Here is a 27,568-nt window from a genome sequence, read left to right as displayed (position 1 = left end):
TAGATTTTTCTTGGCACTGTTGCAACACAACTGGACAAAAGAGTCCAGAGTCTGCAAAAGGAATTCATGCTGAAGAACCTAAGTATTCAAAATGTCCCCAACTGGGGAAAATACGGAGAATTACTGTAGAGCAGTGGAACTCTCTTGAGTTTTGCACACAAGATGTCAGTTGGAAACCTACATGTTCCTGACACTGAAGAACTCAACTAGCAGGTGGTGCATGACTTAGGAAATGTGTAGAAATGACATCTGGATAAAGTGTTTGAATTCTTAGGAAGTAGTTTGGGTTGGGGGAGGTACAGGTTGATTTTGATGTAACTTCCTCTAAGTGGCAACATTCCTTACCAGTTCTTACCGAAAAGCAGACTCTAGCTTCTCACCTTCTGGACTGAAATGGGAAGGAATTTTTACTTCTGAGTGCTTGACTATTATCACTGGACAAAAACTATGGGTTTTTTAGGTATTGATCTTGCTTTCAGAAATATTTTTTTAGTTGATGTTTTAACATGGTTCTGTACATGCTCAGTGATACAGAGAGAGGTGGGGAAGAACTAGATGCACCAGTATCTGAAGGATGATAGACTTTTAACTTTAGTATCTGTGTTAAAAAACTCTTTACACAAGCTCAGGGTGGTGTTGGTCATGTAAAGTTCTGAGCTAATTACATGCATTTAGTACCTGATTGTACTAAACAAAGTAATAGAAATAAGTGTTTAACACAGTAAAAGACAACTAATTTTGGAGTCAGTCTGATAAGTGAAGAGCTAAGTTGGGAACAAGTTGTGTGACAGGAGCACTTAACTTGCATTTTCTTACCTGAGAGTAGATGGGGGACAAATACCCCTCACTTAGGGTCTTTGTACCTTTACTTCCCTTTTCCATTTACAGTAGTTTTGTTTGCTTCCCATTTGACACTTCTTCTTTAGCTAAGGAGAGCTAAAAGATTAAAACAAGTTTTGCATTGTTTTTGAATTGAAAAAAATGAAGACTTTAAAATTTATGCATGACTTAGTAGGGCAGGACAGATAGCCCTGTGCTGTTACTGTTGGTGGTGAGAATGCAAAGAGAAGGAAAAGGTGCCCTGTTGCAATTAGTAGTTAATTTCCTGTTACTTGCTGACAAGGCTTGAGTATTTGCACAAAAAGCAGGCTGTATCTTTGAAGAAGTTTGAAAAGGAGATAGGAAGAAGCCTTAAGGTAAACAAACTTCTGTCTCTGGAGTATAACTTAATTCCTTATTTATTCTTTGAGTACTTATTGTTCGTCTTGAATGATTCAGCAGAAGTGAACGCATCAGCTTCCTTCAGAATTACATGAGAGAAGTTGGCAGGTGTATAATAACCCCAAATCCTGTCTGCTTGTGTGGAGAATAATTATAAAAGATCTTACAGTAGAGGACCCATAACTTTTGAATTCAAGTTTTCATTGCAAAAATGGGTATTATTCAGATTGGAAATGCCACCTTGTCTAGGCCCCCAAAAATATAGTCTTGAGTCAGACACATCACTAAGCTTTCCTCTAAAACAGTTGCAGTGACAGTCTGTGCAAGTAGACCTTGGCTGGTGTGGGCTGAAGAAGCAGCTTGGGGAATATTTGGAGACTTACCAGATGTTAACTACCTTTAGTTAGAGGCGGGTGAGTCTGCTGGGGCTGTGTAACCTCTGCAAGGAGAGGTGATCTGCAGAGGCTTTGCTAGGCAGCATTTCCTGCTTTATAGGGAAATGTAACTCAGGTTTCATCTCTTCATAGTAATAAAAATGTCAGTTGAGTTTCTTTTGAAGCACTGGGAGGGGATGAGCGGGGGAGGAGAAATCCAGTAAACTGAACAGAAAGATTGCAAACGTTCCCAGGCACTGCCAGCTGGCTATAGATTTTTCTTGGCTCTTGTTGCAAGCCCTCTTGAACTATATGATATGCAAAGGCTCATGATGGCCCCATAAGCAAATACTTTGAGGGAAAGGATAACGCTGTCAAAGCTCTATGGCTTTTACATCAATTAAGCTACAAGGAGAGGTGAATTTTTGTGGCATAAAAATACAAGGCTGTGTGTTTGCAAAAGACTTTCTTCTTAGTTTACCTCTATTTACAGACTCCCTCGTGTGTTTGTGTCAGTTATACAGTTAGACAACTCCCTCTGTCCCTTGACAAGCATCCTAAGTGCGTGCCTGCAATCTGGAAAGTCGGTTTGATGCCATCTGGTCAAGTGTTAATGAGGATGCTGGAATGCTGGTGTCAAATGTTACCATAACCTAAGCAAACTCCATGTGAGATGATGCTAGACTTTTCCTAACTTTTCATATGCTGGCACAGTTGAACTCTGAACATGTGATTGATCACAAGTTTTATCAGCTGCTCTGGGTGGTGGGGCATTCTGTACCACGACTGCAGCAGTAATATGTGGGTAGTACCAACATGCAAAGACAGTAATATACTGAAGTTCTTTCTTCTAGTAGCTCCAAATGAAGAGCAAGGGCTTTACATCTGTTAATTGCTCATGAGACTTTCACCTGATCTTAAAGCTTCAATTATTTATTTCATATAAATCATTTCACAATGTCTTCAAATATTTTTGCCTCTGAGGAGGACTGATCCCTGGTGATTTTTCTTTGAAAAGGTGTATAGATGTGTTACAATTGTAGTGTAACAGAACTTGCTGGAAGTTTTGAGTGGTAAGTGCTTGACCTATCTTGTATTAATAGGGCAACTTGATATATGATTACATGATACATGATATATGATACATGTCTGAGTAGCCCCTCTTGAGTGTAAGTGGGAACAACTGGTGAGTTTCAGTGTATGATTTCGTGTCAAGCAGTGTTCAAAGGAAATGCTATCACTCCTACATTGTGGACTGAAATAATCAATTTCGTATTCCTTTGTTTTTCCTGAATTTTCCAAGTGATAGGGTTGAGTTTGATTCTCAATTATGTCAGAAGGTCAGAGCAATGCTGAAAAGCTACACCTGTTCCAGTTTGTGGGATGTCCTATCTAGGCCACTGGATGTTTATCAGAATGACAGAAAAAAATATAGCAATTACCGAAAGTTATGAAGCCTCATAAAATGAAGGCTGGTGCTGAGGCTGAGGGAGTGTGAGTTTGCCTGTCTCCAGTAGGGGCTGACTGCAGCACTGATCAGTGTGAGTATTTCACTGCTGTTTAACCAAGTGCCTTTGTCCTGTCTGCCCCTTGCTGCCTGCCTTGCAGTGCTCCTGTGAACATCTATGTACTAGTGCTCTGTTCCCTACAGAGATTAATACAAGTAAATAGAGGATCTTATTTATGTATTGTCATCAAGAGGAGAAAGTTTGTTGGATTTGTTAAGTCTATGAGTTCATGTATTCCCTCTTTTACCTTCCAGTTACTCTTGTTTTCAGGAAAATCATTCTTAAGCTTAGTGTCATGCAGTTGCTATTTGGTGTTGTTAAATGATTAATAGCCAATGTTTCTAATTATTGTATTAGATTGAGTTAACATGTGTGGCTCCATTGTGTTCTGCCCCTGGAGCAGCAAAAATAGAATTAAATCCAAGCACTGAGGAGAGTATTCCAGTTTTAGAGACAACTAATAGAAAAAGCACAATTGCTGCAGTGAATGCTGCATAAAAATTCTTATACAAAAAAAAAATAGTTCAACATCACTAATGAAGTAGAAGGCCAGGTTTTACACAGTTGCAAACAAAGGTAATAATGTACTGGTGTGACCACACTGATCTTTCCCATACATCTCATGCACTGCACAGAAGAGGTGGGAAGAGAGCTTCTGCTCTCTGTGCCCAGAGAGGGCAGACGTGCTGGGGCAGTGCTAAGATGTTCAGATGGCAGATGGATATCTTCACAGGGACAGATCTGCAGGCTGTGTTTTACCAGGACTGTCTTAACGCTTAATAAAGTTGTTTCCTATTTTCTTGGCTAAACAGATACTGTTCTGTGAAGCAAAGGGAATAGGAGACATCATTGTTCTGTCCTGAGAGCAGAGGAGGGGTTGCACTTGGCGTGTTTGTGTGCATGTCTGTCTGTGGAGGAGTCCTGTATCTGCTGTATCTTCTTGCCACTTTTTGGAGTTTCTTGGGGGTGCCCTGGGAGGCCTGATAACAGTTGCTTAGTGAGGCAGCTCTTAGTTTCAATAACTAGAATAGCATTTGTGATAGCCTGCAATAAACTGAGTTGCTGCAACTGATCTCAGATACGGATTTTTTAAAGAGTTTGGGTATTGGAAATTTTCATCCTTTGGAAAAATCTGATTGGGAAATGCTGTTTGGATGCTTTGCTAAACCAAAGGGAAAATCAGAGCCTTGTCATCTTCTCTTAAGATTTTTAAATAACCATTGTGTTCTAAATAGGTATTGTGTTTAATCCTCTTACAGATACAAAGATAATGCCAACTGACTATGCAAAGTATAGAAAAATTTTCCTGGATGCTCCTAGAATGTATTAGTGGGTTTTTTTTCGGTTTTCTAAAAACTTTTTATTGTCCTTTTACAACCAATTGGATTTTATCTGCGTGGTTTTGGTTTGGTTTGAATCCAAGAATTCTGCTTGTAGTTGTGTCAGTGTGGTATTTAACCTGAATTTAAAGGCTGAAGAAAAGCTGTGTAGTGGGTGAAGCTGAAGTAGCTGGCCTAACTGGTGTCTTGCTGTATGAAACAGAATGGTTTGGGTTTCAAGGGACCTTAAGGATAATCTACTGTAGCCCTCCCTGCTGTGGGCAAGGACACCTTCCTCTAGATAAGGTTGTTTAAAGCCCCATCCTACCTGGCCTTGAGCATCTCCAGGGATGGCGCATCCACAGCTTCTCTGGAAAGCCTGTTTCAGTACTGCTCTCACCAGTCTTACAGTAAAGAATTCATAGTGTCTGATATAAACCTACCCTCTATCAGTTGGAAGCCTTTCTGCCTTGTCCCTGTTAAAAAGTTCCTCTCTCAAGGATTACATATCCTTGTAAAAATTCCCTCTCCAGCTTTCTTTTAGCTCTACACCCCTTTGGGTAATAGAGAGTGCTCTAAGGTCTCTCAAGAACCTTCTCCAGACTGAAGCCTAACCCTTTCAGCCTGTGTTCATTAGAAAGGTTCTCCAGCCCAGTTCTGGTCATGTTCATTAGCGCTCCTCCAGACTCATTCCAACAGGTCTGCATTTTTCTTATGTTGGCGGTCTCAGAGCTGGATGCAGAACAGCAGGTAGGCTCTCATGAGAGAGTAGAGGGACAGTCACTTCCCTCAACCTGCTGGCAGTGCTTCTTTTGATGCAGGCCAGGATGTGGGTGGATTTCTGGGCTGCAAGGGCACGTGGCTGGCTCACATTGAGCTTCTCATCAGCCAGCAGGTTCTTAGGGCTGTTCTTGGTCCATTCTACCCAGTCTGTGTTTATGCTTGGGATTTCCTGCCCCAACCCAGGTGCACTTGGTGTTGTTGAACTTCATGAGGTTGGCACAGGCCCATCTCTTGAGCCTGTCAAAAGAGTCTCCTTTTTCCTTGCAGAGAGGACTCACGTTTTCCTTAGTATTCCTTTTATCACTGATGTACCTAAACAAGTTTTTCTTGTTGCCTTTGGTGTCCCTGGCCAGATGTAATTCTCTCAGGGCAGGTTAGCTTTCCTAACATGGTCCCTCATAGCTCAGACAGTCTCTATCCCTCCCAGGCTACCCATTCTTGCTTCCACCCTCTTCAGGCTTCCTTTCTGTGCTTCAGTTTGTCCAGGAGCTCCTTGTCCCTCTGTACTGGTATACTGTGGCCTGTGAAGGCTGTCCCTCTCTATCCAGCAAGGGTGACTAAAAGACTTGGGAATCAGCTCTTGAAGTGCTACAGTGTCCTGGACAGGCATGTTAACATAATAAAGAACTTAATAACCAGCAGCTATTGTGACCTGGTGATGACCTAAGCTGCTCCCACATGGTCCATGCATCAGTACCCCAGTTTGCACATAGTAGCCTGATTTAGATGATGCACCAGTATGGCTACACAGTTTCCAGTTGTTTTTTAGAGTGGGAAAAGGTTACTTATGCCATTCTGTATGGGGGCTATGCCTTTCTCTCTCATGTGAAAGAAATACATGTGCTTGTTTATTCTCCCTTTTCTAGAGAAAGCTCTTTCACTGCATTTATAGTATTTGCCCTTTCCTTTTGAACACTGGTCATTTATGTTTGTTTTCTTTTCTGCTTCCCCAGTGTTGAATCCTACCTTTTCTACCAACTTTCCCTGACTGACTCTTATTTCTCCATTGAATTCTCTTTCTAGCCTCAAAGTTATTTTCTTGTGTTTACAGGGAGAGTAGATATGTATGTAAATGGAGTTGTCTTTGCCATGGTAATATGATCTTCAAAGGCTTGGACTGCAGTCACTTTGCTGCATTCTTTACATAAAATGTTTGTCTTGGCAAGTTTCTGCCAACAGAGTGCTGCAAGGGCCCAGTCCTGTTAATTGCCTTCTGTTCCCACTGAACTGGTGGGGTCTGTGTGCATAAAAAAATGGACTTTAAAATTAGAGTTGCATGGTCCTTAGACAGTTATGTTCATGTTTTACCCTTTTGTTCTTTCTTTACTGAGGTAATCTATCGAGGAAGAGACCATTGGCTCTTAACTTTTCGTGACCATTTGGTGTGTATAAGAATACAGGAGTTCATGGCCGTGGAGGAGGGTAGCTAGGTTCCAGTCCAACGTGGAATCCTGTTTGTAGGTAGTCCACAGGGAGTCCTGAGTTTGAGGCATCGCTACCTCTTTTTGTACCTGTGTTTGTCTTTGCCATTAAAGCTGGTCAGTGTGTGCTGTGGGCTAACAAAGCAGGAGCTGTTGTGGGCAAGGAGGCTGCACAGGCTTAGGGAGAGGTTTGCTGGGAGAGATGATACGTAATGTCAAGAGCAGAACAGGAGGGGAGTACATCAGTGCCGTGTCATCAGCTTGCACTGCAAGCCCCACCACAGCACGAAATTCTCAGTGAAGTGGACCTACACCTCAAAAGGGATCTGAAAAGTGATAAAGAAGTGAACACACAGATTATTCTATTGCAGCTTTCTCTATCCCCTCAGTCTAAAACCTTTTCTGTGTTCTGATGCTTTCCATGTGGAAAATTGAAAGGAACCTCCTGCTACTGCCCTTAGCTCCTGTCCTGGTTTTCCAGTAAGAGGTCACATATTGGGTGTTACCCAGGCTCCCAGCCCACTGAGTGCTTGCTTAGAGCATGACCCCTCAAACATTACCTGGAAAAATTGGGAGGAGGGAACAGTAGCATGAGATAGATGGATACAGATGATTCACAGGATTTTTTTGTAGCTGTCAGAGCTACAGTCTTACAAATTCAGCAGCTTTTCATCAGAGGGTATTGATTGATATAGTCCCAAGTGGTACTCTCTATTTGCCCTGGAAATTGAGAGTGAAGCCATTTATATCTGTTGAAGTATAAACTGCTGTAACTGAGGGGAGTGTTCTCAAAATCCCACTTCCCAGAATCAGCTGGCCGCATTTTTTTGCTCTTTGAATGTATATGGAGTACTGTGATTTATCCAGGCCTCAAACTAGTTTAGCTGTTGTAAGGTAAAAACCAGAGCTGTACAACTATTTAGAAGCTATAGTGAAATAGCACTAAAGTTGTATCAAAAGGTGTTTTAAAAAACCCTACAAAATATTGTGAAGATGCCTGCCATGTGAATAACTTAGCATTTACATTGTTGTGGAGTGTTCAGACATAGCTCTGAAACAGTTGCTTTACTCAAGTCAAGAATGCTGCAGCCAATTGCAAGAATAGAGAGAATTTCAGCAAGGGGAGTGTGTTAATTATCCACACAAGATGATCACGTTCAGTGCTGTGTTTCATGTGTTTTCATATCCGCTGAAGCAAAGCAAGAGAAGTGTTGTGCTGGGGCAATGTGCATGCATGGCTTAGAGCTGAATAGATGTAAATGGTTAAAAAGGGGTTCTCTGCTAGAGAGGAGGAGGGGAAAGTAAGTGTGCATTCCCAAAAAAGTACATTCCCAAAATAAAAAGCTTACATCATGGACCTCTTCAGTTTTCCCACACTTCTTCCCTAATTATTGTCCTGCAGGACAGCTGATCTATTTCAAACAGGAAGCTGTTTACAGATAACACTTGCAACTGTTTTGTCTGATTTGTTGAACTGTCGAAAAGAAAAAGACAACCTCTTTTCAAATTAAAAACTGTCAGACTTCTGTAAACAGCAGCAATGAGGTTCATCTGTGCAGTGTCCCTGCAGGCACAGAGCGTTGTGCAGTTCCCATTCTCTCAGCAGCCATAAGGTAAGAGACTTTTATGCTTTCACTCTGTAAAAATATGTAGAAGAAAAAGTCTGGATATTTGTTAGGGGGCTCCTTTGTATATGGCAAAATATAATTGACAATCCCCAAACAGAAGGGGAAGGTAAAGGAAAAAAGAGCTTGCTTGAGTCCATTGAATAACATTGGACTTTTCTACAGAGAAGCACCCATGTGGGTTAGATCACTGAATGCCAGTTTAATTTAGGTGGGGGTGTATTTAAAATGTACAAATGCCATTGGAAGAGCTCGCCTTCCTTTTAGCAGGGAAGGACAAAACAGTTACTGAATTTTAACTTTTCCTACAATTGAAACTTATTTTACTTCATTCTTGGGTTGTAATTCCTAGTAACAGACACAGGCAGTTGTCTGTTTTCCACTTTAAAAAATGATCTGTTAATACAAAAAGCAAAGCAGAGAATGAAGACTGGCATTGCAGAAGTGAAGGTCCAGTAAGGGCTGGAATTACATTGCTGGATAATTAAGAGCAATCCCGGTGAAAACCAAATCATGTAGGTAGTAGTACCATGCAAAAATTCTTAGTGAGATATAAGGGTGTATAATGATACAAAATCTTGATCCAAGTGAGCAGGAATGAGTGAGAGTAGGTCATACTTTAGTAAGCAGCAGGGCACGTGCCTGCTTTTCTGTCATGAGCTGTGAAAACTAGGATTCATAATGGACTTGCAAGTTTCCATTCTGACCTCTGCATACATATGTGTAAATTTTGGTGGAGAATTGTTTTCTAGCAAAATCAAATCACTGTGGAGAATACCTAACTTTAGTTGTCATACAGTGAAACGGAGCAACTGGACTGGAAATACTATGACTTTGTGGATTGGTGTAAAACCAATACATTTGATTCTTGGGTATTGAAATATTTTTAAAATGTTGCAAACGTAAAAGCTGCTGCCCTATGTTTTCCTCTCTGTAGCTGAGATCTTTGTATTTCATATCTATGTGATTATTTACATGGTCATGAACATTTAAAGCATTATAGTAATCAGAAAATATGAAACAAACACTGATTTAAAGTTGACAGAATGGTACTATCTCTAAACATTTAGTATGTTACTGATGCAGTGTAAATAAGGTGTCCCAGTGTTGTAGACAAGAAGTAAGACTTCCAAGTTGAGTATTCCTTTTAAAAATGTTTGGAATCTATTTTATAAAATTCTTAGATGTATCTGTTAAAATGAAATTATTTTTTTAGTTAATATATGAAATATAATGTGCAAGTTAAATTCATAGTCAAAATAGCATTTTAAACATGGCATACAGTCAACAGAGAAATGCTCTATGGAAGCAGCAGAAATCTGTGCAATGTCTAATTGTATGCTATGTTCGAGGCTATTTTTTTTTATTATTTTGAGTGATTTTACACTGTTTCTAAAGCTCTTTTTAGTCATCTCTAGGGCTGTCCAAAAATTCTTGAACCAGAATCCTTTTGAAGTAGGAAGACTTGCGGCAGAGTAGCTTTTTAAAGAAAAGTGTCAGTTTTCTGGGATAGTTCAGTTCTTTTGTCAAATTATTTTGGCTGAAAACCAGGAGAGTTTAGCCAAAAATATTCTCATGGTGTCTCTTGGGAAGTGTAGTTTGTGCTTTGCACTGCATTTCACTACTGGCTGAACTTCACAGCTGAACCACACTTCCCGTAAGGCTGTGTGATCAGGGTCTCACTATTTTAATTTCCCTTGATGAAAGGAGTGTTAGAGTGTATTTTGGAAAAGTTAGTCTCGTGAAAAAGGCACAGACTGGGCTCATAAAGCATCAGCTGGTTGATAACTAGTTGGCAGCTTCTTAAAATTCTATTGTTTCCTTCTGGTTTGCATCACGGGCCATCATGGGTTTCAGCCATGAGAGTAGGACCCTTCAAGAGAGTGTCAGCAGAAGGTTTAAAACCTTTTGTTGTTTTTGGCCATGCAAACACCTGTACGAGGGAGAGAATATTTAATAATGTTTCTAAGGCTTTGTTAAGGCTTCTGCCAACTTTTGTACTGAAAGTGTTCCATTTTATATATTTGGAATTTAAAAATGTAAGGGAGTATGGCTGGATGTTCAGATTTTTTAAGAACTCTTAAGAGGAAAGCAACCTACTAGAAGCCTGAAGCTTTAGAAAGAGGTGGTTTTGAAAATCCAGCAAGGTGTTATCTCACCCATCTAAGTGGCTCTTCAGAAAAATCTAGTCCTGGGTCATTTGCCTATAGTTGTATAAGATGTTTGTAGTCAAGAAAAGAATTGAAGTTGGTCTGCTTGAGCACCTCATTAGTGCACCAGTTTCTTAATTGTTCCATAGGATCCAAGGATTCTTAGCTTCTGGGACTATTTGGATGCTGTCTCCTCAAAACTTCATCAGAAGATTGGTTAGGAGGTCCATAGGGTATTCTGGAGGCCAGGACAGAGCAATATGACAAATGGTGAGGGGTTATAGGGTTTACATTGGTTTTCTTCTGCACTGAATCATAGAATGGTTTGGGTTGGAAGGGATTTTTGAAGATCTAGTCCAACGGCATGTGAATGAAACACAGACATGAATAAATAGTTTCACAGTGCTGCAAGCTGGATACCAGACTCCAAACCAAGAACTGGCTGTGCAAACCAAGAACTGGAGGAGAGCTAAGGGCTGAAGAAAGTGACTCACCACAGTCAGACAAGTGAGTGATGGCCATAGCAGCCAGCCATCTGAAAATTGCATCTTAGAGGTGTTCCACAATTCTCTCTGCTGGATGTGGATCAATTAACCATCTTTAGTGCCAAATGCTTCAGGAACTAGGGTTCTGGAAGGTGGAAGATTACATTGAATTTGTGTACAGAGTTTTCTTCAAGCATGGAGATTTTGAAAAATGGTTCTGAGAAAAGTGTTTTCTACAGTTCTCTTTGAGAACTAGACTGCTGCTATCCAGCTGTCACATGTCACCTGCTGTCTGGTACTGCTTACCCAGGAAGTAGGAGGTTTAAATGCAGCTCATTGAACTGCTCCAAACCTCCACCTCCCATCTGCTGGAAAGGTGTCCTTGTAACTAACCAACATAGTAATTAGGTGTGCTAGGAGGAGACTGAATGATTTTGGATGTGTTTCCTTGATGGAAATGTGCTAGGTGGGAGGAGAGTGTCTTGTTATTCTCCTCGGGCAAGATGTTGACCATCTCTGGTCTGTGCTGTTAGAAAAGCTTAGACACCCATGTTTTCCAGTAAAACCACAGCAACCTCCTACCTCTTAAGGTGGCTGGATTGTTAGGAGATGGTTTTGGATGCTTTGTTTGAACCTGGGATGAGGCCACAGAGAGATTCAGAGGTAGTTGCCAGTGTTGAACTTAAGCAGCTCTCACTGGGAGGCTTAGGGTGAAAAATGGGGGAAAAGGATGGAGAATGGAGAGAGAAACTGCTTCAGCTTTGGCTGTTTTTTGAGTAGGGACTTGTAAGAATGAAGCTTTATCCATAGACGTGCTTAAGTTCCTGGTGCCTGTCTTTGGTCTTAGGTATGGTTTTATCTGTGATTATTTTCTTTTTGTCCTGTTTTCTAGTTGCAAAATAAGCATAAATAATAACAACAACAACATCCTTCAGACAGTACCCTAAGATTTTCTGTTTAATTTGAGTGATTTTCAGGCTTGGTTGTGACCACCCCAAAATCTTCTGTGACAGTGCTGATGATTTCAGCAAATACTGAAACTTGCTGACAGTAGGTATGCATTTGTTCATCTTTAGTGGACTCTTTAGAAATGGTGTGTGGGCCTCCAGGAGACCGTGGATGAGATGTTAAATGTCAGGGTCAGTCTGCTTTTTGGAAGGACAAAATTATAAAAGTGACTGTATAATTTTAATTTTACTTATATATAGAACTTTTTATTATCATCAGGGAAAGTTTGTAAGAAATCTAATTTTTGGGAAATAAAACAAAGAGCTTTAAAAAATTTTATATGAAAGAACCAGCATTGTTAGATGGCATAGTAATAATAGCCAATGAATGAAAAACACCAGACAAGAATCTAATGAAGGCCTAGCACAGGAAACAGAAAAAAAAAACCAAACCAAAACCTTATTTAATAGGAAAAGAAAAATGTGTATCAATGAGCTTTGTGAGAATGGTGTTAATAAGAAAACAGGTCTCTGATGGCTCACTGGAGTGGAGTTATATTCAAGAAATGTTAAGGAAACAGAAACTGAGAACATGTGGAAGAGCAAGAGAACGACTGATGGTGCATGGTGAGGAGATTGCAGGGTGCTGGATCTGCCAGCAGCACCTACAGATGCACTTGTAGTGTTTCTCTCTAGCTGTGCAATGAACTTGCAGTTTAAAGCTAATTTAGAGATGAAGTGAGATGATGTAATGATAGCCATTCTATGCTGAAAAACTCTTTAATGGAGGTTGTCTTCCTTTGCTTAGTATCTCCGTGTATTGGGTTTGTTCAGCCAGAAGAGGAGGTTTTGGGGAGACCTAATTGCAGCCTTCCAGTACCTGAAGGGAACTTACAGGAAAGATGGAAAGGGACTTTTTACAAAGGCCTCTAGTGACAGGACAGGGGGAAAGGGCTTAAAACTTAAATTAGTTAGTAGAAAAAGATTCTTTACTGTGAGGCACTGGAACTGGCTGCCCAGAGAAGTTGTGAATACCCATCCCTGGAGGAGTTCAAGGCCAGGTTGGAGTTCTGACTAACCTGGTCTAGTGGAGGGTCCCTGCCCTTGGCAAAGAGGTTGGAACCAGATGGTCTTTAAGCTCCCTTCCAACCCAGGCCATGATTTGCTATATGATATATGATAATGTCAGAATTGTGTTTTATGTAATTGTGGAGTGTCAAAAACTATTGTCGTTCTCTACTTTTATGACTTGTACAAAACCTGTAGAGAGGTTTGGTGGGCAACTGGCCTCCAGCCATGGCAAACCCACCGTGTCTGATAGACTGCCTCCTAAGCAGCCCTGTATGTAAACATGCATTTGCCTAATTACACTTAATGTGCAAGTGATTGCATTCACACTGTTCCTTGATTTTAGGGAAGATGACATTAAACATTGCAGCTACAGTGCTGAGTGCATGGACTTTCTGTTATGTATAGAACTGATGCCTCTGTATCTTTTTGGCAGCACTGAGTAACTGTGTGCAAGTATTGGTTTTGTTTTCACTGTTCCTTTTTCTTAAGTCAGGTGGTGGATGTTGGGATTTCAGGTCAGTTTACTCTTTAACACCACTGAAGCCTTTTATTTTACTGGTAACTGCACAGTCAGAACAGTAGCATTAGTTTTTGCTCCTGTAAGTGCCCCATAAATTCTGAGCAGACAAACATGGAGTTTCAAGTGAACACTGCTTAGCTGTTTTGCAGCTTCTTAATTGGTGCACAGCTGCCCTCTGGTCATGTTCTAGCTGTGTGAAGGGTACATCTGCTGCTATTGTTAGAGAATTTGCTGAGTACCAAAGCAGTGGAAATGCCAGTAGTTATCACTTACTTAACACAGCTTGTTATATTATTCCCTAGAAATGTACATTATTAAAATACAGAAATCTCTCAGGGCAGTTAGTTAGATGGAAGGACTTAAATGAAAAGCTTTCTAAGGGGGTTGTCATCCTCAAGAATCTTTTGGTAGCAGAAGCATCACAGTATGCATTTAAGGGGAGTAACACCTTCTTTATATGAATTCAGATAAACACCCTTGCTTGCAAGTTGTGTTCTTCACATTCTATCGCTCTACTCCTGAATTAATATTTCAGATGTACAAAATGAGACGAGATTGTCAAAAGCATCTCAAACTGCATGCAATCCCTTGTACTCCTTCTCAAATTTTAAAAATATTTGTCAACCAGTGCATCGTATGTGGTAAAGTATTTTGAATGCATGTGTTGTGGCATGTGTAAGAGCTGCTCTGGGAGGTTTTGCCACTGAAAGATATTTCAGCTGTGTTCCTTTAGTTAATAGCTTTTACATTGGATCATGACTATGGCCAATGATATGGACTGATTAGTGAAAGTCTGCTGTAGCCTACTAGTGTAAGAATACTTTGACTTCTGAGAACTTTGTTAATGTCTAGAATTGAGTGCCTGTGTGTGTGCTTCAGCTAAGTCACATCAGACACATAGAAACCTGTTTATTTTTCCACTGCATTTTCCTTATATAAACGTTTCTGTGTCAACCATATATTTTCTATATCTGTTTTGATAAGTTCCCCTTTCTTTTGCCTTCTTTGATTTATCTGTATTTGGAAAGGTGTGTCAGAGCTCTAAGAATAAAAGGACATTGGGTAGTACTTTTGCTATCAAGATCATCTGTCACTTGTCCAGTGAAGATATTATAGAGTCATAGAATGGCCTGAATTTGAAGAGACCTTTACAATCATGTGGTTCCAATCCCCCTGCCATGGACAGGGACATCTTCCACTAGACCGGATTGCTCAAAAAGCCTCATCCAATCTGGCCTTCAACATTTCCAGGGATGCGGCATGCACAGCTTCCCTGGGAAGCTTTGTTCCAGTTCCTCACCACTCTCACAGTAAAGAATATCTTCCCAGTATCTAATCTAAAGCTACTTTCAATTTGAACCCATTCATTGTAGTCCTGTCACTATATGCTCTTGTAAAAAGTCTTTCCACATCTTTCTTTTAGACTCCCTTTAGGTACTGGAAGGCTGCAATTAGGTGACTCCAGGAATCCCAAGTATCTCAGCCTTTCCTTGTAGGAGAGGTGCTTCATCCCTCTGATCACCTTGGTGGCCTCCTCTGGACTCACTCCAACAGCTCCATGTCCTTCCTGTGCTGGGGACCCCAGGGCTGGATGCAGCCCTGCAGGTGGGGTCTCAGCAGAGCAGAGGGGCAGAATCCCCTCCCCACGCTGCCTCTGCTGCAGCCCAGGGCACGTTTGGCTCTCCAGGCTGTGAGGGCTCATGGCTGGGCCATGTCCAGCCTTAACCCACCTTGCACCCCCAAATCCTTCTCAGCAGGGCTGCTCTGGATCTACTCACCCCAGGCTGTGTTGATACCAGGGACTGCCCTGGTGCAGCACCGTGCACTTGGTCTCGTTAAACCTCAAGAGATTCCCATGGGCCACTTCTCCAGCTTGTCCAGGTCCCTCTGGATGGCGTCCTATTCTTCAGGAGTGTCACTGCACCACAGCTTGGTGTCATCTGCAAATTTGCTGAGGGTGCACTCAATCCCTTCATCCATGTTACTAATGTTGATATTAATTGTGTTGGTTCCAATACAGACCCCTGAGGGACACCACTTATCACTCTTGTCCATCAGGACACTGAGCTGTTGACTACCACCTGTAGCTATGATATTTTATAAAAAATCCTTTACTAGGATTTTTTCCTCCTGAGAGCTGAGGGCTTCAGGAAAGAAATGTAAACAATAACTATCTGCTGCAGTGGAAATCAACAGGTGGATCTTCCATTGGTCCATGTGGATTGTTTTCAATTGATGACCAATCACAGCCACCTGTGTCAAGGCTGTGAGCAGTCACAGGATTTTGTTATGCATTCTATTCTATTCTTGTTCTTGGTAGCCTTCTGATCATTCTTTTCTCTCTGTTTCTTTAGTATAGTTTTTATGTAGTACTTTAGTATAATATATAAGATAATAAATCAACCTTCTGAGAAAATAGAGTCAAGCCTCATGTCTCCACACATGGAGCATTCACCACAACAACCACCCTCAAGATATGATTTTCCAACCACTTTCTTTTCCATCTAACACTCCACCCATCAAATCCATCTCTCTCCAATTTAGAGAGAAGATGTTGTGGGGCACCATGCCAAAGGCTTTACAGAAGAGCAGATAAATGACATCTGTAGCCCTTCCCTTGTCCACTGATGTAGTTGCATGTAGAATTGCATGGGATCATGTGCAAAGTGTTAGTTGGTCTCTCAGCCTGAATTCCAACCTTTTGTTGGAATAGCATTGACACTGCCCCAGTTCAAATGCAAGATTTTGATCATGAATGCTTATGTACCACAGTGTTTTGTTATATTGAGGCTATCACTATAAGAAATATGTCCTTGTCATTTGAGGATAACACTCTTGGATCCTTTCCATAACTCTTAGTGGCTTGCATGTTATTACAAAGTGCCTGATGTTGTTGTGTTTCCTATGTTCTGTATCTTTTGCTGGTTATTATTTCCCATTGCAGCCTAGTATTTTGCCATATCTTTCTTTTAAAAATGTTCCCACTCTCATTATGTGCTGGATTGTTTTTTAGTTTTTGGTGGGGAGTTTTCTGCGGGTTTTGTAGGTTTTTTGTTTGTTTTGATTTGTTGTTTTGTTGTTTATTTGTTTGTTTTTCCTGGTAATTTAGTTCCTGAAATTCTTTCACTTATGTATCTTCCTGTTTTCTGTATGCTGCTGGCATGCAATGGCACAGCTTTATAACACACTGAAGGCCATCTCAGCTGCTGCCAAGGGCATTCCTTTCCTTGGCTGGCATAATTTTTCACAGGAATGATGGCCACGTTATCCTTGCCAGGAACCAAGGAATTAAATCAACTGAAAAACAACATTACAAGCAGAGGAATATCTTACTGCTGGAATAGCAGCCTGTGCTAGCTGGGATCAGCTGGCTGTTGGTGACAGTACAGACAAGGGCAGGCTAATGTGTGACTGCAGCAGGATGCCAGGCTACTGTTAACCCTCCCGTAGACTGACTTAGCTAATTAGCAGTGGTGTGACACCTCTCATATAACTTTACATACCTGCAAGGCTGAACTAGTGATACTCAGCAATGAATAGGGACTTCCAGAGTCAATTACCAGTTCTGTTCTGTATTGGGATGAAATGAACCCCTGTCCCAAGGTGCCTTTCTCTGACTTGGCTACAAGTTCAGGATGATTTTCTCAGACTGACCACCTATGCCAGAACACTTATATCTCCCCCAAGGGTCTCTTTAAAACTAACCTCTGCTAGCTTGAGGTCTGGACCTAAGCAGAGTTGTCCTGATAAATACGCATCTGCTAATGGCAGCTGTGCTTTGTCGTGTGCTTCACTCTTTGAGGTGCAATACTTGAAGCATTGGGAAGTACTGGGAAGCAGTTCAAGTGGCTTCCCTTTATTCTTAGAAACTCCTTTAATTGTAGTTGTCACTTATCTAATATGTGAGAAAAGGGTGTCAAAAGCTGTTTCTGCTCTTCCTTGTTTTTTCTTCTCACTGAGGAGTAGGATATTGTGACAACCAAAAGCAAACATTTCTCAAGGTCCCCTTGACCTCTGGGATGCTGCCATTGCTCCTCTGTCCTTTTTCTGCTATTCTCCTCTGTTCAGACCTCTAATTTTTCCCTTTTGCTCTATATCTGCTAGTAGTCTATATCCTATGACTTGTCGCTTGTTTTTATTCTTCCTTTAATCTCATAAACTGCTTTTCTTAGATTTTGTCTTCTCTCTGGATATTCCTGACCTGTCCCCGTGTTTATACATGATGCAATTGTGGGACATAAACACAGAAAACAGAAAACTCATTTTACCCAGTTTTAGTCATGTCCTACTGCTAGGCTTGAACTGGCTTCATCATCAGGCTTCTTCTCTGCTTCCTTTCATCCTTTAATGTAGCATGCCTGAGTGTAGTCTAATTTCACTTGTGTCCATCCAATGTGAGCAATTACTCTCTTGGGGAACTGGAGCTGTGTGCTTCAATCCTTTTAAGTTAAGGATCTTCCATAGTTGTTACTTCACACCCTTTAGATCAATACTTGAATGGCATTTCTGTTGTGCAAAAGGCAGGTGGCACTGCTGGCATGGCTGGGAGGATTGGATGGGCCCTTGATAGACTTTTCTGTCTCTTCTCTACACCTCCCAGAATGGAACTGCAGGACTGGGACAACCCCCTCCTAGGGTGGGTTTCCTTTTGAGCCTGTCCGGTGCCCTCAAGAAGGCAATGGTCAGGCCCACCTAGGAAAACTTTCAAACACCTCAGGAGTGAGAACATGTTGCAAAGTGTAAGTTGAGTGAGCATAACATTGCACAGATATCCCAACTTCTGCAGCTAGTCCTAAGCCTCTGTGGATGGAAGGGCTGAAAAGGAATGCCATAAAGCTTCATAAATAAAATTACAAATGCATATGTTCATACTATGTATTTATTCATGTACAGAAATGTTACCTGCAGCATTCTCCTCATCACTCACCGATTCTTGGTGAATCATTGGTTTTTTTATTTCCTACAGATAGCTGTATGGGGATAGTATGAAGTTCTCATGTAAATGCTTTATAGGAGTAGGAATGAATGGAGACATTTTAGACCCCTGTTTTAGAAGAACTGATAGTTAAATTAGAATCCTGTACACTAGTTTGTTTGTGGTTGAGAATACAAAAAACTTGATCTGACATATAACAGTGATGGCACACAAAATCACAAACTATTTTTGTAAAATATAGCTGAAGGCAGAAGAGACTTTGATTGAACCATTGCATGAGAAATTCTGTTTAGTATTTCTAATTGTCTCTGACCACCAATTTACATTAAAATGTACTTGAGTGTTATTTTCTACAAAAAATCCATAGATTGTCTAAAAATCCATAGAGAACTATTGTGAAAAATTTGGCACTCAGGTCCCATCTCCCTCTAGTTAGAAGCTTTGAAAACTTGCCCCTTTCTGGCACTACTTCATCTCATTCTTGCTGAAGCCTTGTTTTTACACTCAGTTCAGATGACAGTAAGTCAGTTCTTACATGAGCTCATTGACTTCAGCAGAACAACGTCAGGATGAAATTTGTTCCAATTTTTAAAAAACATTCTTCTTGATGAAAAATTAGGCTACTTTACCTACATCTGGGCATGTATGTTGACAAACCAATCATACCTTACATCTCACAAACATTGTCTGAGGAAATGGCTCTATTGTGCCAGTATTAAGTGTACTTTGGGGAGTAACCAAGGACTTAGTATCAGTTTGCTTTTTAGGTAATGCTAGCTTCCCATCAGCTTAGACTCACTCTTTTGTCCTCTGCAGCAAATCTCGCTGTTCTTGAGCATCATCAGGAGCTGAAATGTGTTATGTCTCTGCTTATGCTACTCCATGCGCCATAGATTTCACAGAGGCTTGGTAACCACAGCAGTTATGGTCCTCATTTTTGCAATTCTGCAGTATTAATATTTAGGGATTTTTTCAGTCTTTCAAGTCCATTGCTTTAACCTTTAAATCAACACGGAGGATTTAACTTGACAGCATTGCAATGTTATGATAATGATCATCCAATGTTTAAGCAGCTTTGTAATTGATTCTGATTTTTATAGTCTAGCTAAATGGCAAATGTTTGATTACCCAAGGTAATGTGCAAGGGAACTGAGAGGACAAATGAGAAAATGCTTAGATAAAGTAAAAGCATAGCTACACAAAACATCTGTAGGTTAGGAAGATTAATAAGGCTGTAATGGAGAAAGATGAGGTCAGTGACACAGGTTTCATCTCCAATGTGAAAGGCTTCTTCCCCAGGGAATGATCCAGATCCCTTGGGCCAAGGGGTGAAATGCAGCTTGTGTCAACAGTGCTGGAGGCTTGTCCCTTTTGCTTCACCCTGGTCTGAGGTGGGCACTGGTGTTAGCCCTGGGATTTAATTTTTTTTGGTCTCTTATCTGTTCAAGATGTTTGCAATAGCATGAGGACTGTGTCACACCCTGCTATTTTGTGGGCATGTGTTACATCTCCTAGAATTCAGCTTAGGGCCTGCAGGAGGCTTGAAGATACATGAGTTGCCAGAGAGTTCTGCAGGGAAGTGTTGAGATGTGGATGATGAGGACTTGAAAAGTCAGGGAGTGAAAACTGTTGGAAGTTATTGCTCTGTCTGTAGTGCTGACTCAAACCAGCTTGGGAAAGTCACTCACCAAATGTGGCTGTGGCTCTGCAGATTTGTGTGTCTGTACCAGAAATATACTCAATTCAGAACATAATTCAGCTCAGATACCTGAGAATGAAGTATAATTTTAAGAATAACAGCAAAAAAAAAAAAAACCCCAAAAACAACATAGTGTGAAAACTACTCAGTGAAATAAAACCAGTTCAAATATGAGTCCTATAGGATTATACAGAGGATTACAGTTACTCTGTAGCTATTGGCTGGCTGAGCATTAATGCCAGCAAGCATCACTAGTCTTCTGCATTTTTCATCCATTTAGTTTCAGCTTGCCAGATCATCTGTGTTGTTTCTTCTAAGTCCAAAATAATGGCATAGAATTAGCCACTGGCACTTTTGGAGCCACTGGTAGATGCAAGGACTTCATGCATGAAGCATTAGCTGGCTCAAGTGATCTCCAAGCTTTCCATCCCCCCAGAGTTGGGGGGAAGTGTGGGAACTCAGTGAGTGCCAGCTGGCCTGGCTGGTCCTGCAGTGGTTTTGAGCGAGCCTGTGGGGCCTTTGGGATTCTCCAATGACCTCTCAAGGACTTGTCATTTGAAGCTTGGCTTGAGAAACCTCTTCTCTTTTGGTGACTGAGGCAGATTTCCTAAAGCTGAGAGGTCTCAAAAGTTGTTTTGAAATTATTGTCCTGGTTACATTGATATGTTTTCATTTCTGATGGAAATCGAGGCGCTTTATTAAATTTTATTTTTTAAGTGCTGACGTTTCTTCTCCTAATGTTTTCCAATGCATTCAGCTTTCGCTAATTTATGGGCCACTGTTAATGGCCATAAATTTGACTTGACCCCTGCATAGGCAGTAAGAAAATATATTCATAGTTTTGCAAGTGCTGAACATGGAGGGTTTCTCTCTGACATTGATTTTACCAATGCTGAAGATACTCCAAATACTAGGGCCAAACCAGTGTTTGAAAAAACCAAACCTGGTCCTCCTTTATCTGAGGACTAGTTTCAGTGCGATTTAGTTTTCTTAAAGACTTCATGCATCTAGGTCTGAAAGGGCATGAAAATAGGTCAGAAAGGTAAGAAATTTTCTAGGATTTTAAAGTGAAAGTGTCTGTGTAGCACATACCTGGAGATCAAACTGTTATTTCCATCACAGAAAGAAATTTTAGCTGCAGAGGGCTTCTTTTGAAAGAAGGCAGAGATGGAGAAAGTGATACGCAAAGTGCTTTTGGCTTGATTTCCACTATTAATGTGTCTCTTTACTGCAGACACAGATTCTAGAGAGTTTTTAATATGCAACCTCCTCCGAGATTCCTTCTGTTAGTGGCTCTTCTCAGACCAAGGTAATTTCTCCGAATATTCTTATGGATCTGGGTGTTGTTACCTGAATGACACTAAAGAAGCTTCTTTTTCTAGAACAAGTCAATTTCCTCTGTGAGTTGAGTTATTATGTGGTAGGGTGGGGCTGTATCCCCTCTGTCTCTGAGACATGTAAGCCCAGCAGCAGACAGCAGGGAATGTGCTGAAGCTTTGTTGCAGATTTTGTTTTCCACAGAAAATCCATCATATGTGGCTGCTGAGCAGAGCCAAGAAGCAGCCTTGACAGTTCTCTGCTGCTTGATGTCTGTCTCATCTCTGAGCTGTGTAGGAGTTTGCAAAGGCAGATTAATATTTAACATACCTGGAGCCTTTGATCTTTCAGTTGGAGTCTGGATACATCTACAGCCTCATAAAATGCAGACAGAGGAGATGATGCTGCCTTTTATTCACTAATGCAGAGGCAGGACCACTATAATTTCAATTTCTTCTTCCCTCTCAGGCCATTTCATTTCACTCTCCAATTTGTCCGTCAAGAATCCTTATCACCAGTCTGCCAGGTGCTCATGCTGAAACTGCCTAATGTTCAGGCTTTCATCTGGGTATCTGAGCCACTTGGCTTTGTCTGATCTTCTGAATCCTGAAGTGCTCCCTCTACATAAAAAAAGGTGGGATATCCTGTCTAGGATGTCCTGCAGGCTGGTGACCAGGTGTTCTCCTGGAAAAGGATTGTTTTGTCTAACTATCTTGTGAACTTACTAACACTTCATATGAAGTTCAGAGTTGCACACCAAGGCAACACAGAATCTGAAAAATATGAAAGCTAAAACCTAAGGCATCATCCAGGCTGAACAGCTGCAATTCTCTCAGCCTGTTTTTGTAGGAGAGGCAGTCCAGCCCTCTGATCATCTTTGTGTCCCTCCTGTTGACACATTCTAACAAATCCATGCATGGCTTTATGGTGAACCTTCTCCCCTAGCTCCTGTTCCTCATCCTTGAGTGGCAAAAGTCAATTTTGCTCTGTACTCTTGAGAATCCTCAAGTGGTAATTGCTGCAATTTTGACAAAACTTACCATGGTTTGAATATTTGAGCAGCAGTTCCACACTCTCTTAGGTATTCTTTCTGGTTGGCAAAGCTTGTCTATGAACTGGCTTATGCCTGACCCATTATAGGACTGCATGACAGGTTGTGGAAATCCTCAGATAGTCCCTGTTCCTCCCTTTCCCCATGGGAAAATTACCCAGGATTATCTTTTCCCCAGGGATTCCTGCCATTAGACTATGACTGTATCAAGATTTCTTGACCCAAGAGCTCTTCCCAGCTCTAAGCATAGATATAATCTTTTAAGGTGTGGTCCTCCAGCTGCAGGTCTCTCTCCTTTGGAAAGAAACCTGGGGAAAGGATTTGGGTCAAAAGGGACTCATAGCATATACAAGTCTTTGCACCAGAGCTGGATGTTCAGTAAGAACTGGGGGGTGTATTGTGGCATCCCCCTGTCCCTCAATGTGGATGTAGCAACAGATGGTGTAGCAAGGGGGTTGTGAGGCACAGAAACCTGGCCTGTAACTCATGCAGTGCCCTGCACACAGGAAGAAGGAGACAAAGTCTGCTTCCATCAGATTCCCTTGCTATGGTCTCCTAGGGGAAGCACAAACTGGACAGTAATTCAGAGGGACAATTTATTCACCCAACTCCAAAATCATCTACTTGGCCTTGCTGCTAAGACATCTGTTAGGCCAGTTAACACCTTCAGGCCATCCCAAAGATAACAGTTCCACTCTCCTAGATCCCAAACATGTTAAGGCATACAGACCCACATACTGGTCCCACACCTGTGCCTAATCCTACTTGGCTTATTTTTGAAGGGATTCAGGGAGTGGAAATAAATATAGCCCAGTCTTCTTGCCCTAGATGTAAAATGTATATGCCCTTATGGTGGCTATAAAAGATGACAAAAAACCTGTTATGACTTTCAGCTTATTTGTGTGCTACTGAGTTCTGGTTAAGGATAGACTAGAAAAATGTATCAGAAATACATAAATAACACTTTTGTCAAAGTATTTTTACAGGCCTCCTAAATACTGGCTTTTTACACTCCTTTCATACAAACTCAATTTCTGTTTGGTTGTTTTCTGGGACATCTCTTCACAGCATAATTTCAGGCTAGCTATTTCACTTGTCAGCTTAGACTAGGATATATTTCAAAGGGGATTCTCTTCAGGAGTTATTGAAGACTCTGATTCAACTTTATTGAATGATACAGTGAAATATTACCTGCCTTCCCCCCTCAATGACTTATATGAGGGCTATTGTATCAGACAATTTGCCTGAGCACAATTCCAGTGCTCAGGTAGGTGGGAAGTGAATTTTCAGGCCTTTGAGTTGGTCTCATCTGTTACTGAATTGCCTCTTTAGAGCAGTATCCACTCTAAGTGGGAACTTAGTACTGACAACCTTCAGGGCAAGGCCAGGTGGCCAAGAAGGCCAAAGACATCCTGCCCTTTATCAGCAATGGTGTGGACAGCAGGACCAGGGCAGAGATTTTCCCCTGTACTTGACACTGGTGAGTTTACACTTCAAATTCTGTGTTCAGTTCTGGGCCCCTCACTGCAAGAAGGACATGGAGGTGCTGGAGTGTGTCCAGAGATGGGCAACAGAGCTGGGGAAGGGTCTAGAGCACAAGTCCTGTGAGGAGTGGGGTTTAGCCTGGAGAAAAGGAGGTGCAGCGGAGACCTTATTGCTCTTTACAATTACTTGGGAGGAGGTTGTAGCCAGGGTGGAGATGGTCTTTTTTTCCCAGGTTACAAGAAATAGGACAAGAGGAAATGGCCTCAAGAAGTGCAAGAGGGAGTTTAGATTGTATATTAGGAAAAAATGACTTCATGGAAAGGGTTGTCAAGCACTGGAATAGGCTGCCCAGGGAAGTGGTTGAGTCACCATCCCTGGATGTATTTCAAAGACATGTAGATGTGGCACTTGGGGACATGGCTTAGTGGCAGACTTGGAATCCTGGGTTAATGGCTGGCTGATGATCTCAGAGGTCTCTTCCATCCTAAGCAATTCTGTGATTCTAAGCCTACATGCTGCATTATCTCCTTTCACCTTTCCAGATAGCTGCCTCCAATGAGAAATCATGCACACAGAATTGCCTATTATTAGCATTGTTTAATCTCCTTGTTTAATTAAATTTATCCTGAGCTTTATCCCATCCAATCTAACAGTAAAAAAACCTGCTAAATGTGCTGCTGCCTGTTTCATGTGTGTCTGAGGAACATATAACTTGCTGGGAAGAGCTGCACATGTGCTTCTCATGCTGTGTGGGTTATGGCACACAAATAAATATTGTGTTTGTAGTGGGATGCTGCATGTGTTTAGAAACTGTTGAAAGCCTTTGGAATTCTTATAACTGTTTATTCATTCTTTTGTTTAGGAGTCAGTGACCTGTAAGTGCTCATTATGAAGAGAGATCTGGTTTTCTTGGTGACTCTAATTAGCCTTGCCTTCCTGTCACTGCTGAGATCTGGATATCCTCAACACATTGCAGAGGAGTCCTGCTCTGTTCAGATTCTTGTTCCAGGCCTCAAAGGTAATGTGAAAGCCTACTCCATTATTCAAATATTAATCTTTTTGTTCTAACAGGCTCATTTGCATAACTGACAGTTTTAACTGAGACAAAGAAGTTGTCCTCTCAGTTGTCCTCTTATTTGTCCCTGTGTGTAGCCTCCTTAAAAATGGAGTTTTAAGGTCCATAAGGTGAAATGAAATATTTCAGAGAATGCATGCCAGTTTCCCAGATTTGCTTGTGATCACTAGTGCTTGTTACTCTTATACATTGCCTAGTTGCTGTGTGTTTATACTGAGCAGTGGTACACATACCCAAAAACTGTAAAATCAGGACCTACTTTATACCTGGAGAGGTTTTCATTCCATTTTGCAATGTAATAGGAATTATTTTGTGTTTTCTTGTCTTTTGTTTGTCTTCTTTTGATTTTTTAAAAGCTCAAATACCTCTTAGAAGAAAGCAAATATTAGTTAGGTTTTTGGCATTTCTATAAGGGTTTTTTTGAAAAAGGCAACATTTTTAAAGAATATGCCCTCATACTCTTGCCCAAAGAAGGTGGCATAATAAATTATTGATCTTTTAATAGGAAAAAATATATCTTGCATAAGAAATCAACCACTGTGAAGAATTAACATTTTAAAGCAACAGCATCCATTATGGTTGTTGAAATCCCAGCCCTGTTTAGTCAATAACAATAATTCTCCTTGTGGAGGCTTTGACATTTCTGTTGAAATACATCACTTTTGAACACGGGAAAATACTTTTTAACTAAGGACAAAAAAACCCCATGAAAACCACCAGTTTATCATCAACACTGAAAAAAACCAAACAACTCCAGCATTGTGTAAGACACACACAACAAACCTTTCAGTTTTTCTTGTAATTATGCCTTGTAGTGTCACAAAACCCACCTAACCACAACTGCTGCCATTAATCTTATCTGTACAAATCTGGGCTTTCCCGAGTTGCCTGAGAGCCACAGTGCGGACTGCAGGCATTGCCTGTTCTGGTTAATGGATTGGGAAGGGTGAAGCTCAGCTCTGTTCTGCAGTTGTTCACACAGCTAAACTGAGAGCCCAGCTTGGCTAAGGGGTTTGGCTGGGGTGTAAACTGCCCTCTCCAGGCACTGCCCAGTTTGTGTGTGGCTGCCCTCTGCTTGAGACAAGAGAGCTGGGCTACAGGGATGCCGGCTGTGCTTAGCCAATTGGCTTTAAGAATATGTTTATTTCTTAATATTTGTTATTGCTTTGTCTATTATTGTTATTATAGATGCAGCTTTGGATGACTGAACTCAACCAAAATCTATTCTTTACTTTTACTTTACCATTTACTTCAATGAATGGCTTTTGATCTTAATAATGTGTAGAGTTTCTGCAGATTTTCTAGTTAGAGAGAACAACACTATATGCAGGCCTTCTGAGGCTTAACTAAGGCTTGAGTAAAGTTGTTTAATTTGTTTGGTATATTTACTGTGTAAAAGGCATAGGATAGTGCTCTTAATGTGACTTACAGAGGAGAACACAACCAAGTTAAATAGATGTTGTCCAAATTTGCATGAAAGATCAGTCAAAGGGTCAGATTTCACAGCCCTTTGAAAATATTTCTCATATCAAAAAGCTTGACAGGATGAGTTTTGTGACTTCTTTGCATTGACTTTCTATTTTTGTAATCAGTCAAAATTAGCATCTATGATTACCATTGTAATGCAAGAATTATTATTATTATTACTACTGCTACTATTATTATTATTATTATTATGTGCAGCAGAGGTTTTTAAAGTGTGTAAACTGTGCAGAACCCTTTGGCAGATGACAGTTCTGAGCATTGAAACAAGAGAGGGGCCTGAAAACCACTGTGTATTAATGATTTCACTCTATTTCATAAGATATAACCTTGCAAAATTGAGAGAGATTGATGTACAAATTCAGCGAAGGACAAAATGGCCTGATACAGACCTAGTTAATGTGAAATCCCTAAGAAGCTTTCAATGCTCCAACCATGCTGTCAGGGGCACTGGCTCAGAGAGGTGGTGATGAGACATTGCTGACCCTCACTGACACAACTCCAACCCATTTCACTGGCCAAGGCTTCCTTTAAACTGAGCACACGTGTGGCCACATGCCCAAATTTCAGCTGCCATGCAGCAGGATTTGCTCACTTTTGGATCTGCACCATCTCCTCCTTCTTCCCTGGGCTGCCAGCAACATCTCCAGTGGTGGAGAAATAGAGTGCCACACTGCTGCTGGGCATGGCTCTGTCAGAATCCGGGAAAAAACAGGTACAGGGAAAAATGTGAGAAATAAGGGAGACCATGGGATTTGTGAATGGCAGAGGATAGACACTTAGGAGGTGGTGCAAAAAGTGGAGCCCAAATGGGGTGATGAAGGAGAAAATCATCAGGGAAGAGTACACAGAAGCAGGGGAGTGTAAAGGAGGGGTTTTAGAAGAACAGAAAGAGATAACAGGAGAAAAACAAAGGAAGAAGAGCTCAAGTATCAGACTGAGTGGAGAGTCTGGAAACTAAATAAATGTAAAATGACACAAAATCAATTAAGATCCCACAGAGCAAAAGAGAAAATCAGAAGGGGCATGAGATGAGAATGGAGGTGGAAATGGATGAGGAAGAAAACTAGTAAAGACACCAAGAATAGTAAAAGCACAA

The 27,568-nt window shown here is 41.1% G+C and overlaps 1 protein-coding gene across 3 annotated transcripts in view; it reads left to right on the top strand.

Annotated features, from left to right (window-relative positions):
• The first annotated feature begins 8 nt into the window (after positions 1 to 8).
• The window catches only part of COLEC11 (collectin subfamily member 11), a 45,953-nt gene continuing 18,393 nt past the window's right edge, over positions 9 to 27,568 (top strand). For 2 of the 3 annotated variants that reach the window (XM_064412014.1, XM_064412012.1), the window contains exons 1-2: positions 9 to 8,239; positions 24,775 to 24,930. In XM_064412014.1, the coding sequence (XP_064268084.1) occupies positions 24,801 to 24,930 (130 nt within the window). In that variant the 5' untranslated portion in view covers positions 9 to 8,239; positions 24,775 to 24,800. Of the gene's footprint in view, positions 8,240 to 8,307; positions 11,734 to 24,774; positions 24,931 to 27,568 lie in introns of those variants that run through there. The other variant, XM_064412013.1, reaches the window with a different exon arrangement.

This window comes from Passer domesticus, chromosome 3 (assembly GCF_036417665.1).
Source record: "Passer domesticus isolate bPasDom1 chromosome 3, bPasDom1.hap1, whole genome shotgun sequence".
Taxonomy (NCBI): Eukaryota; Metazoa; Chordata; class Aves; order Passeriformes; family Passeridae; genus Passer; species Passer domesticus.
The sequence above is the reverse complement of the archived record's forward strand: the minus strand, read 5'-3'. Positions and strand labels throughout refer to the sequence as shown.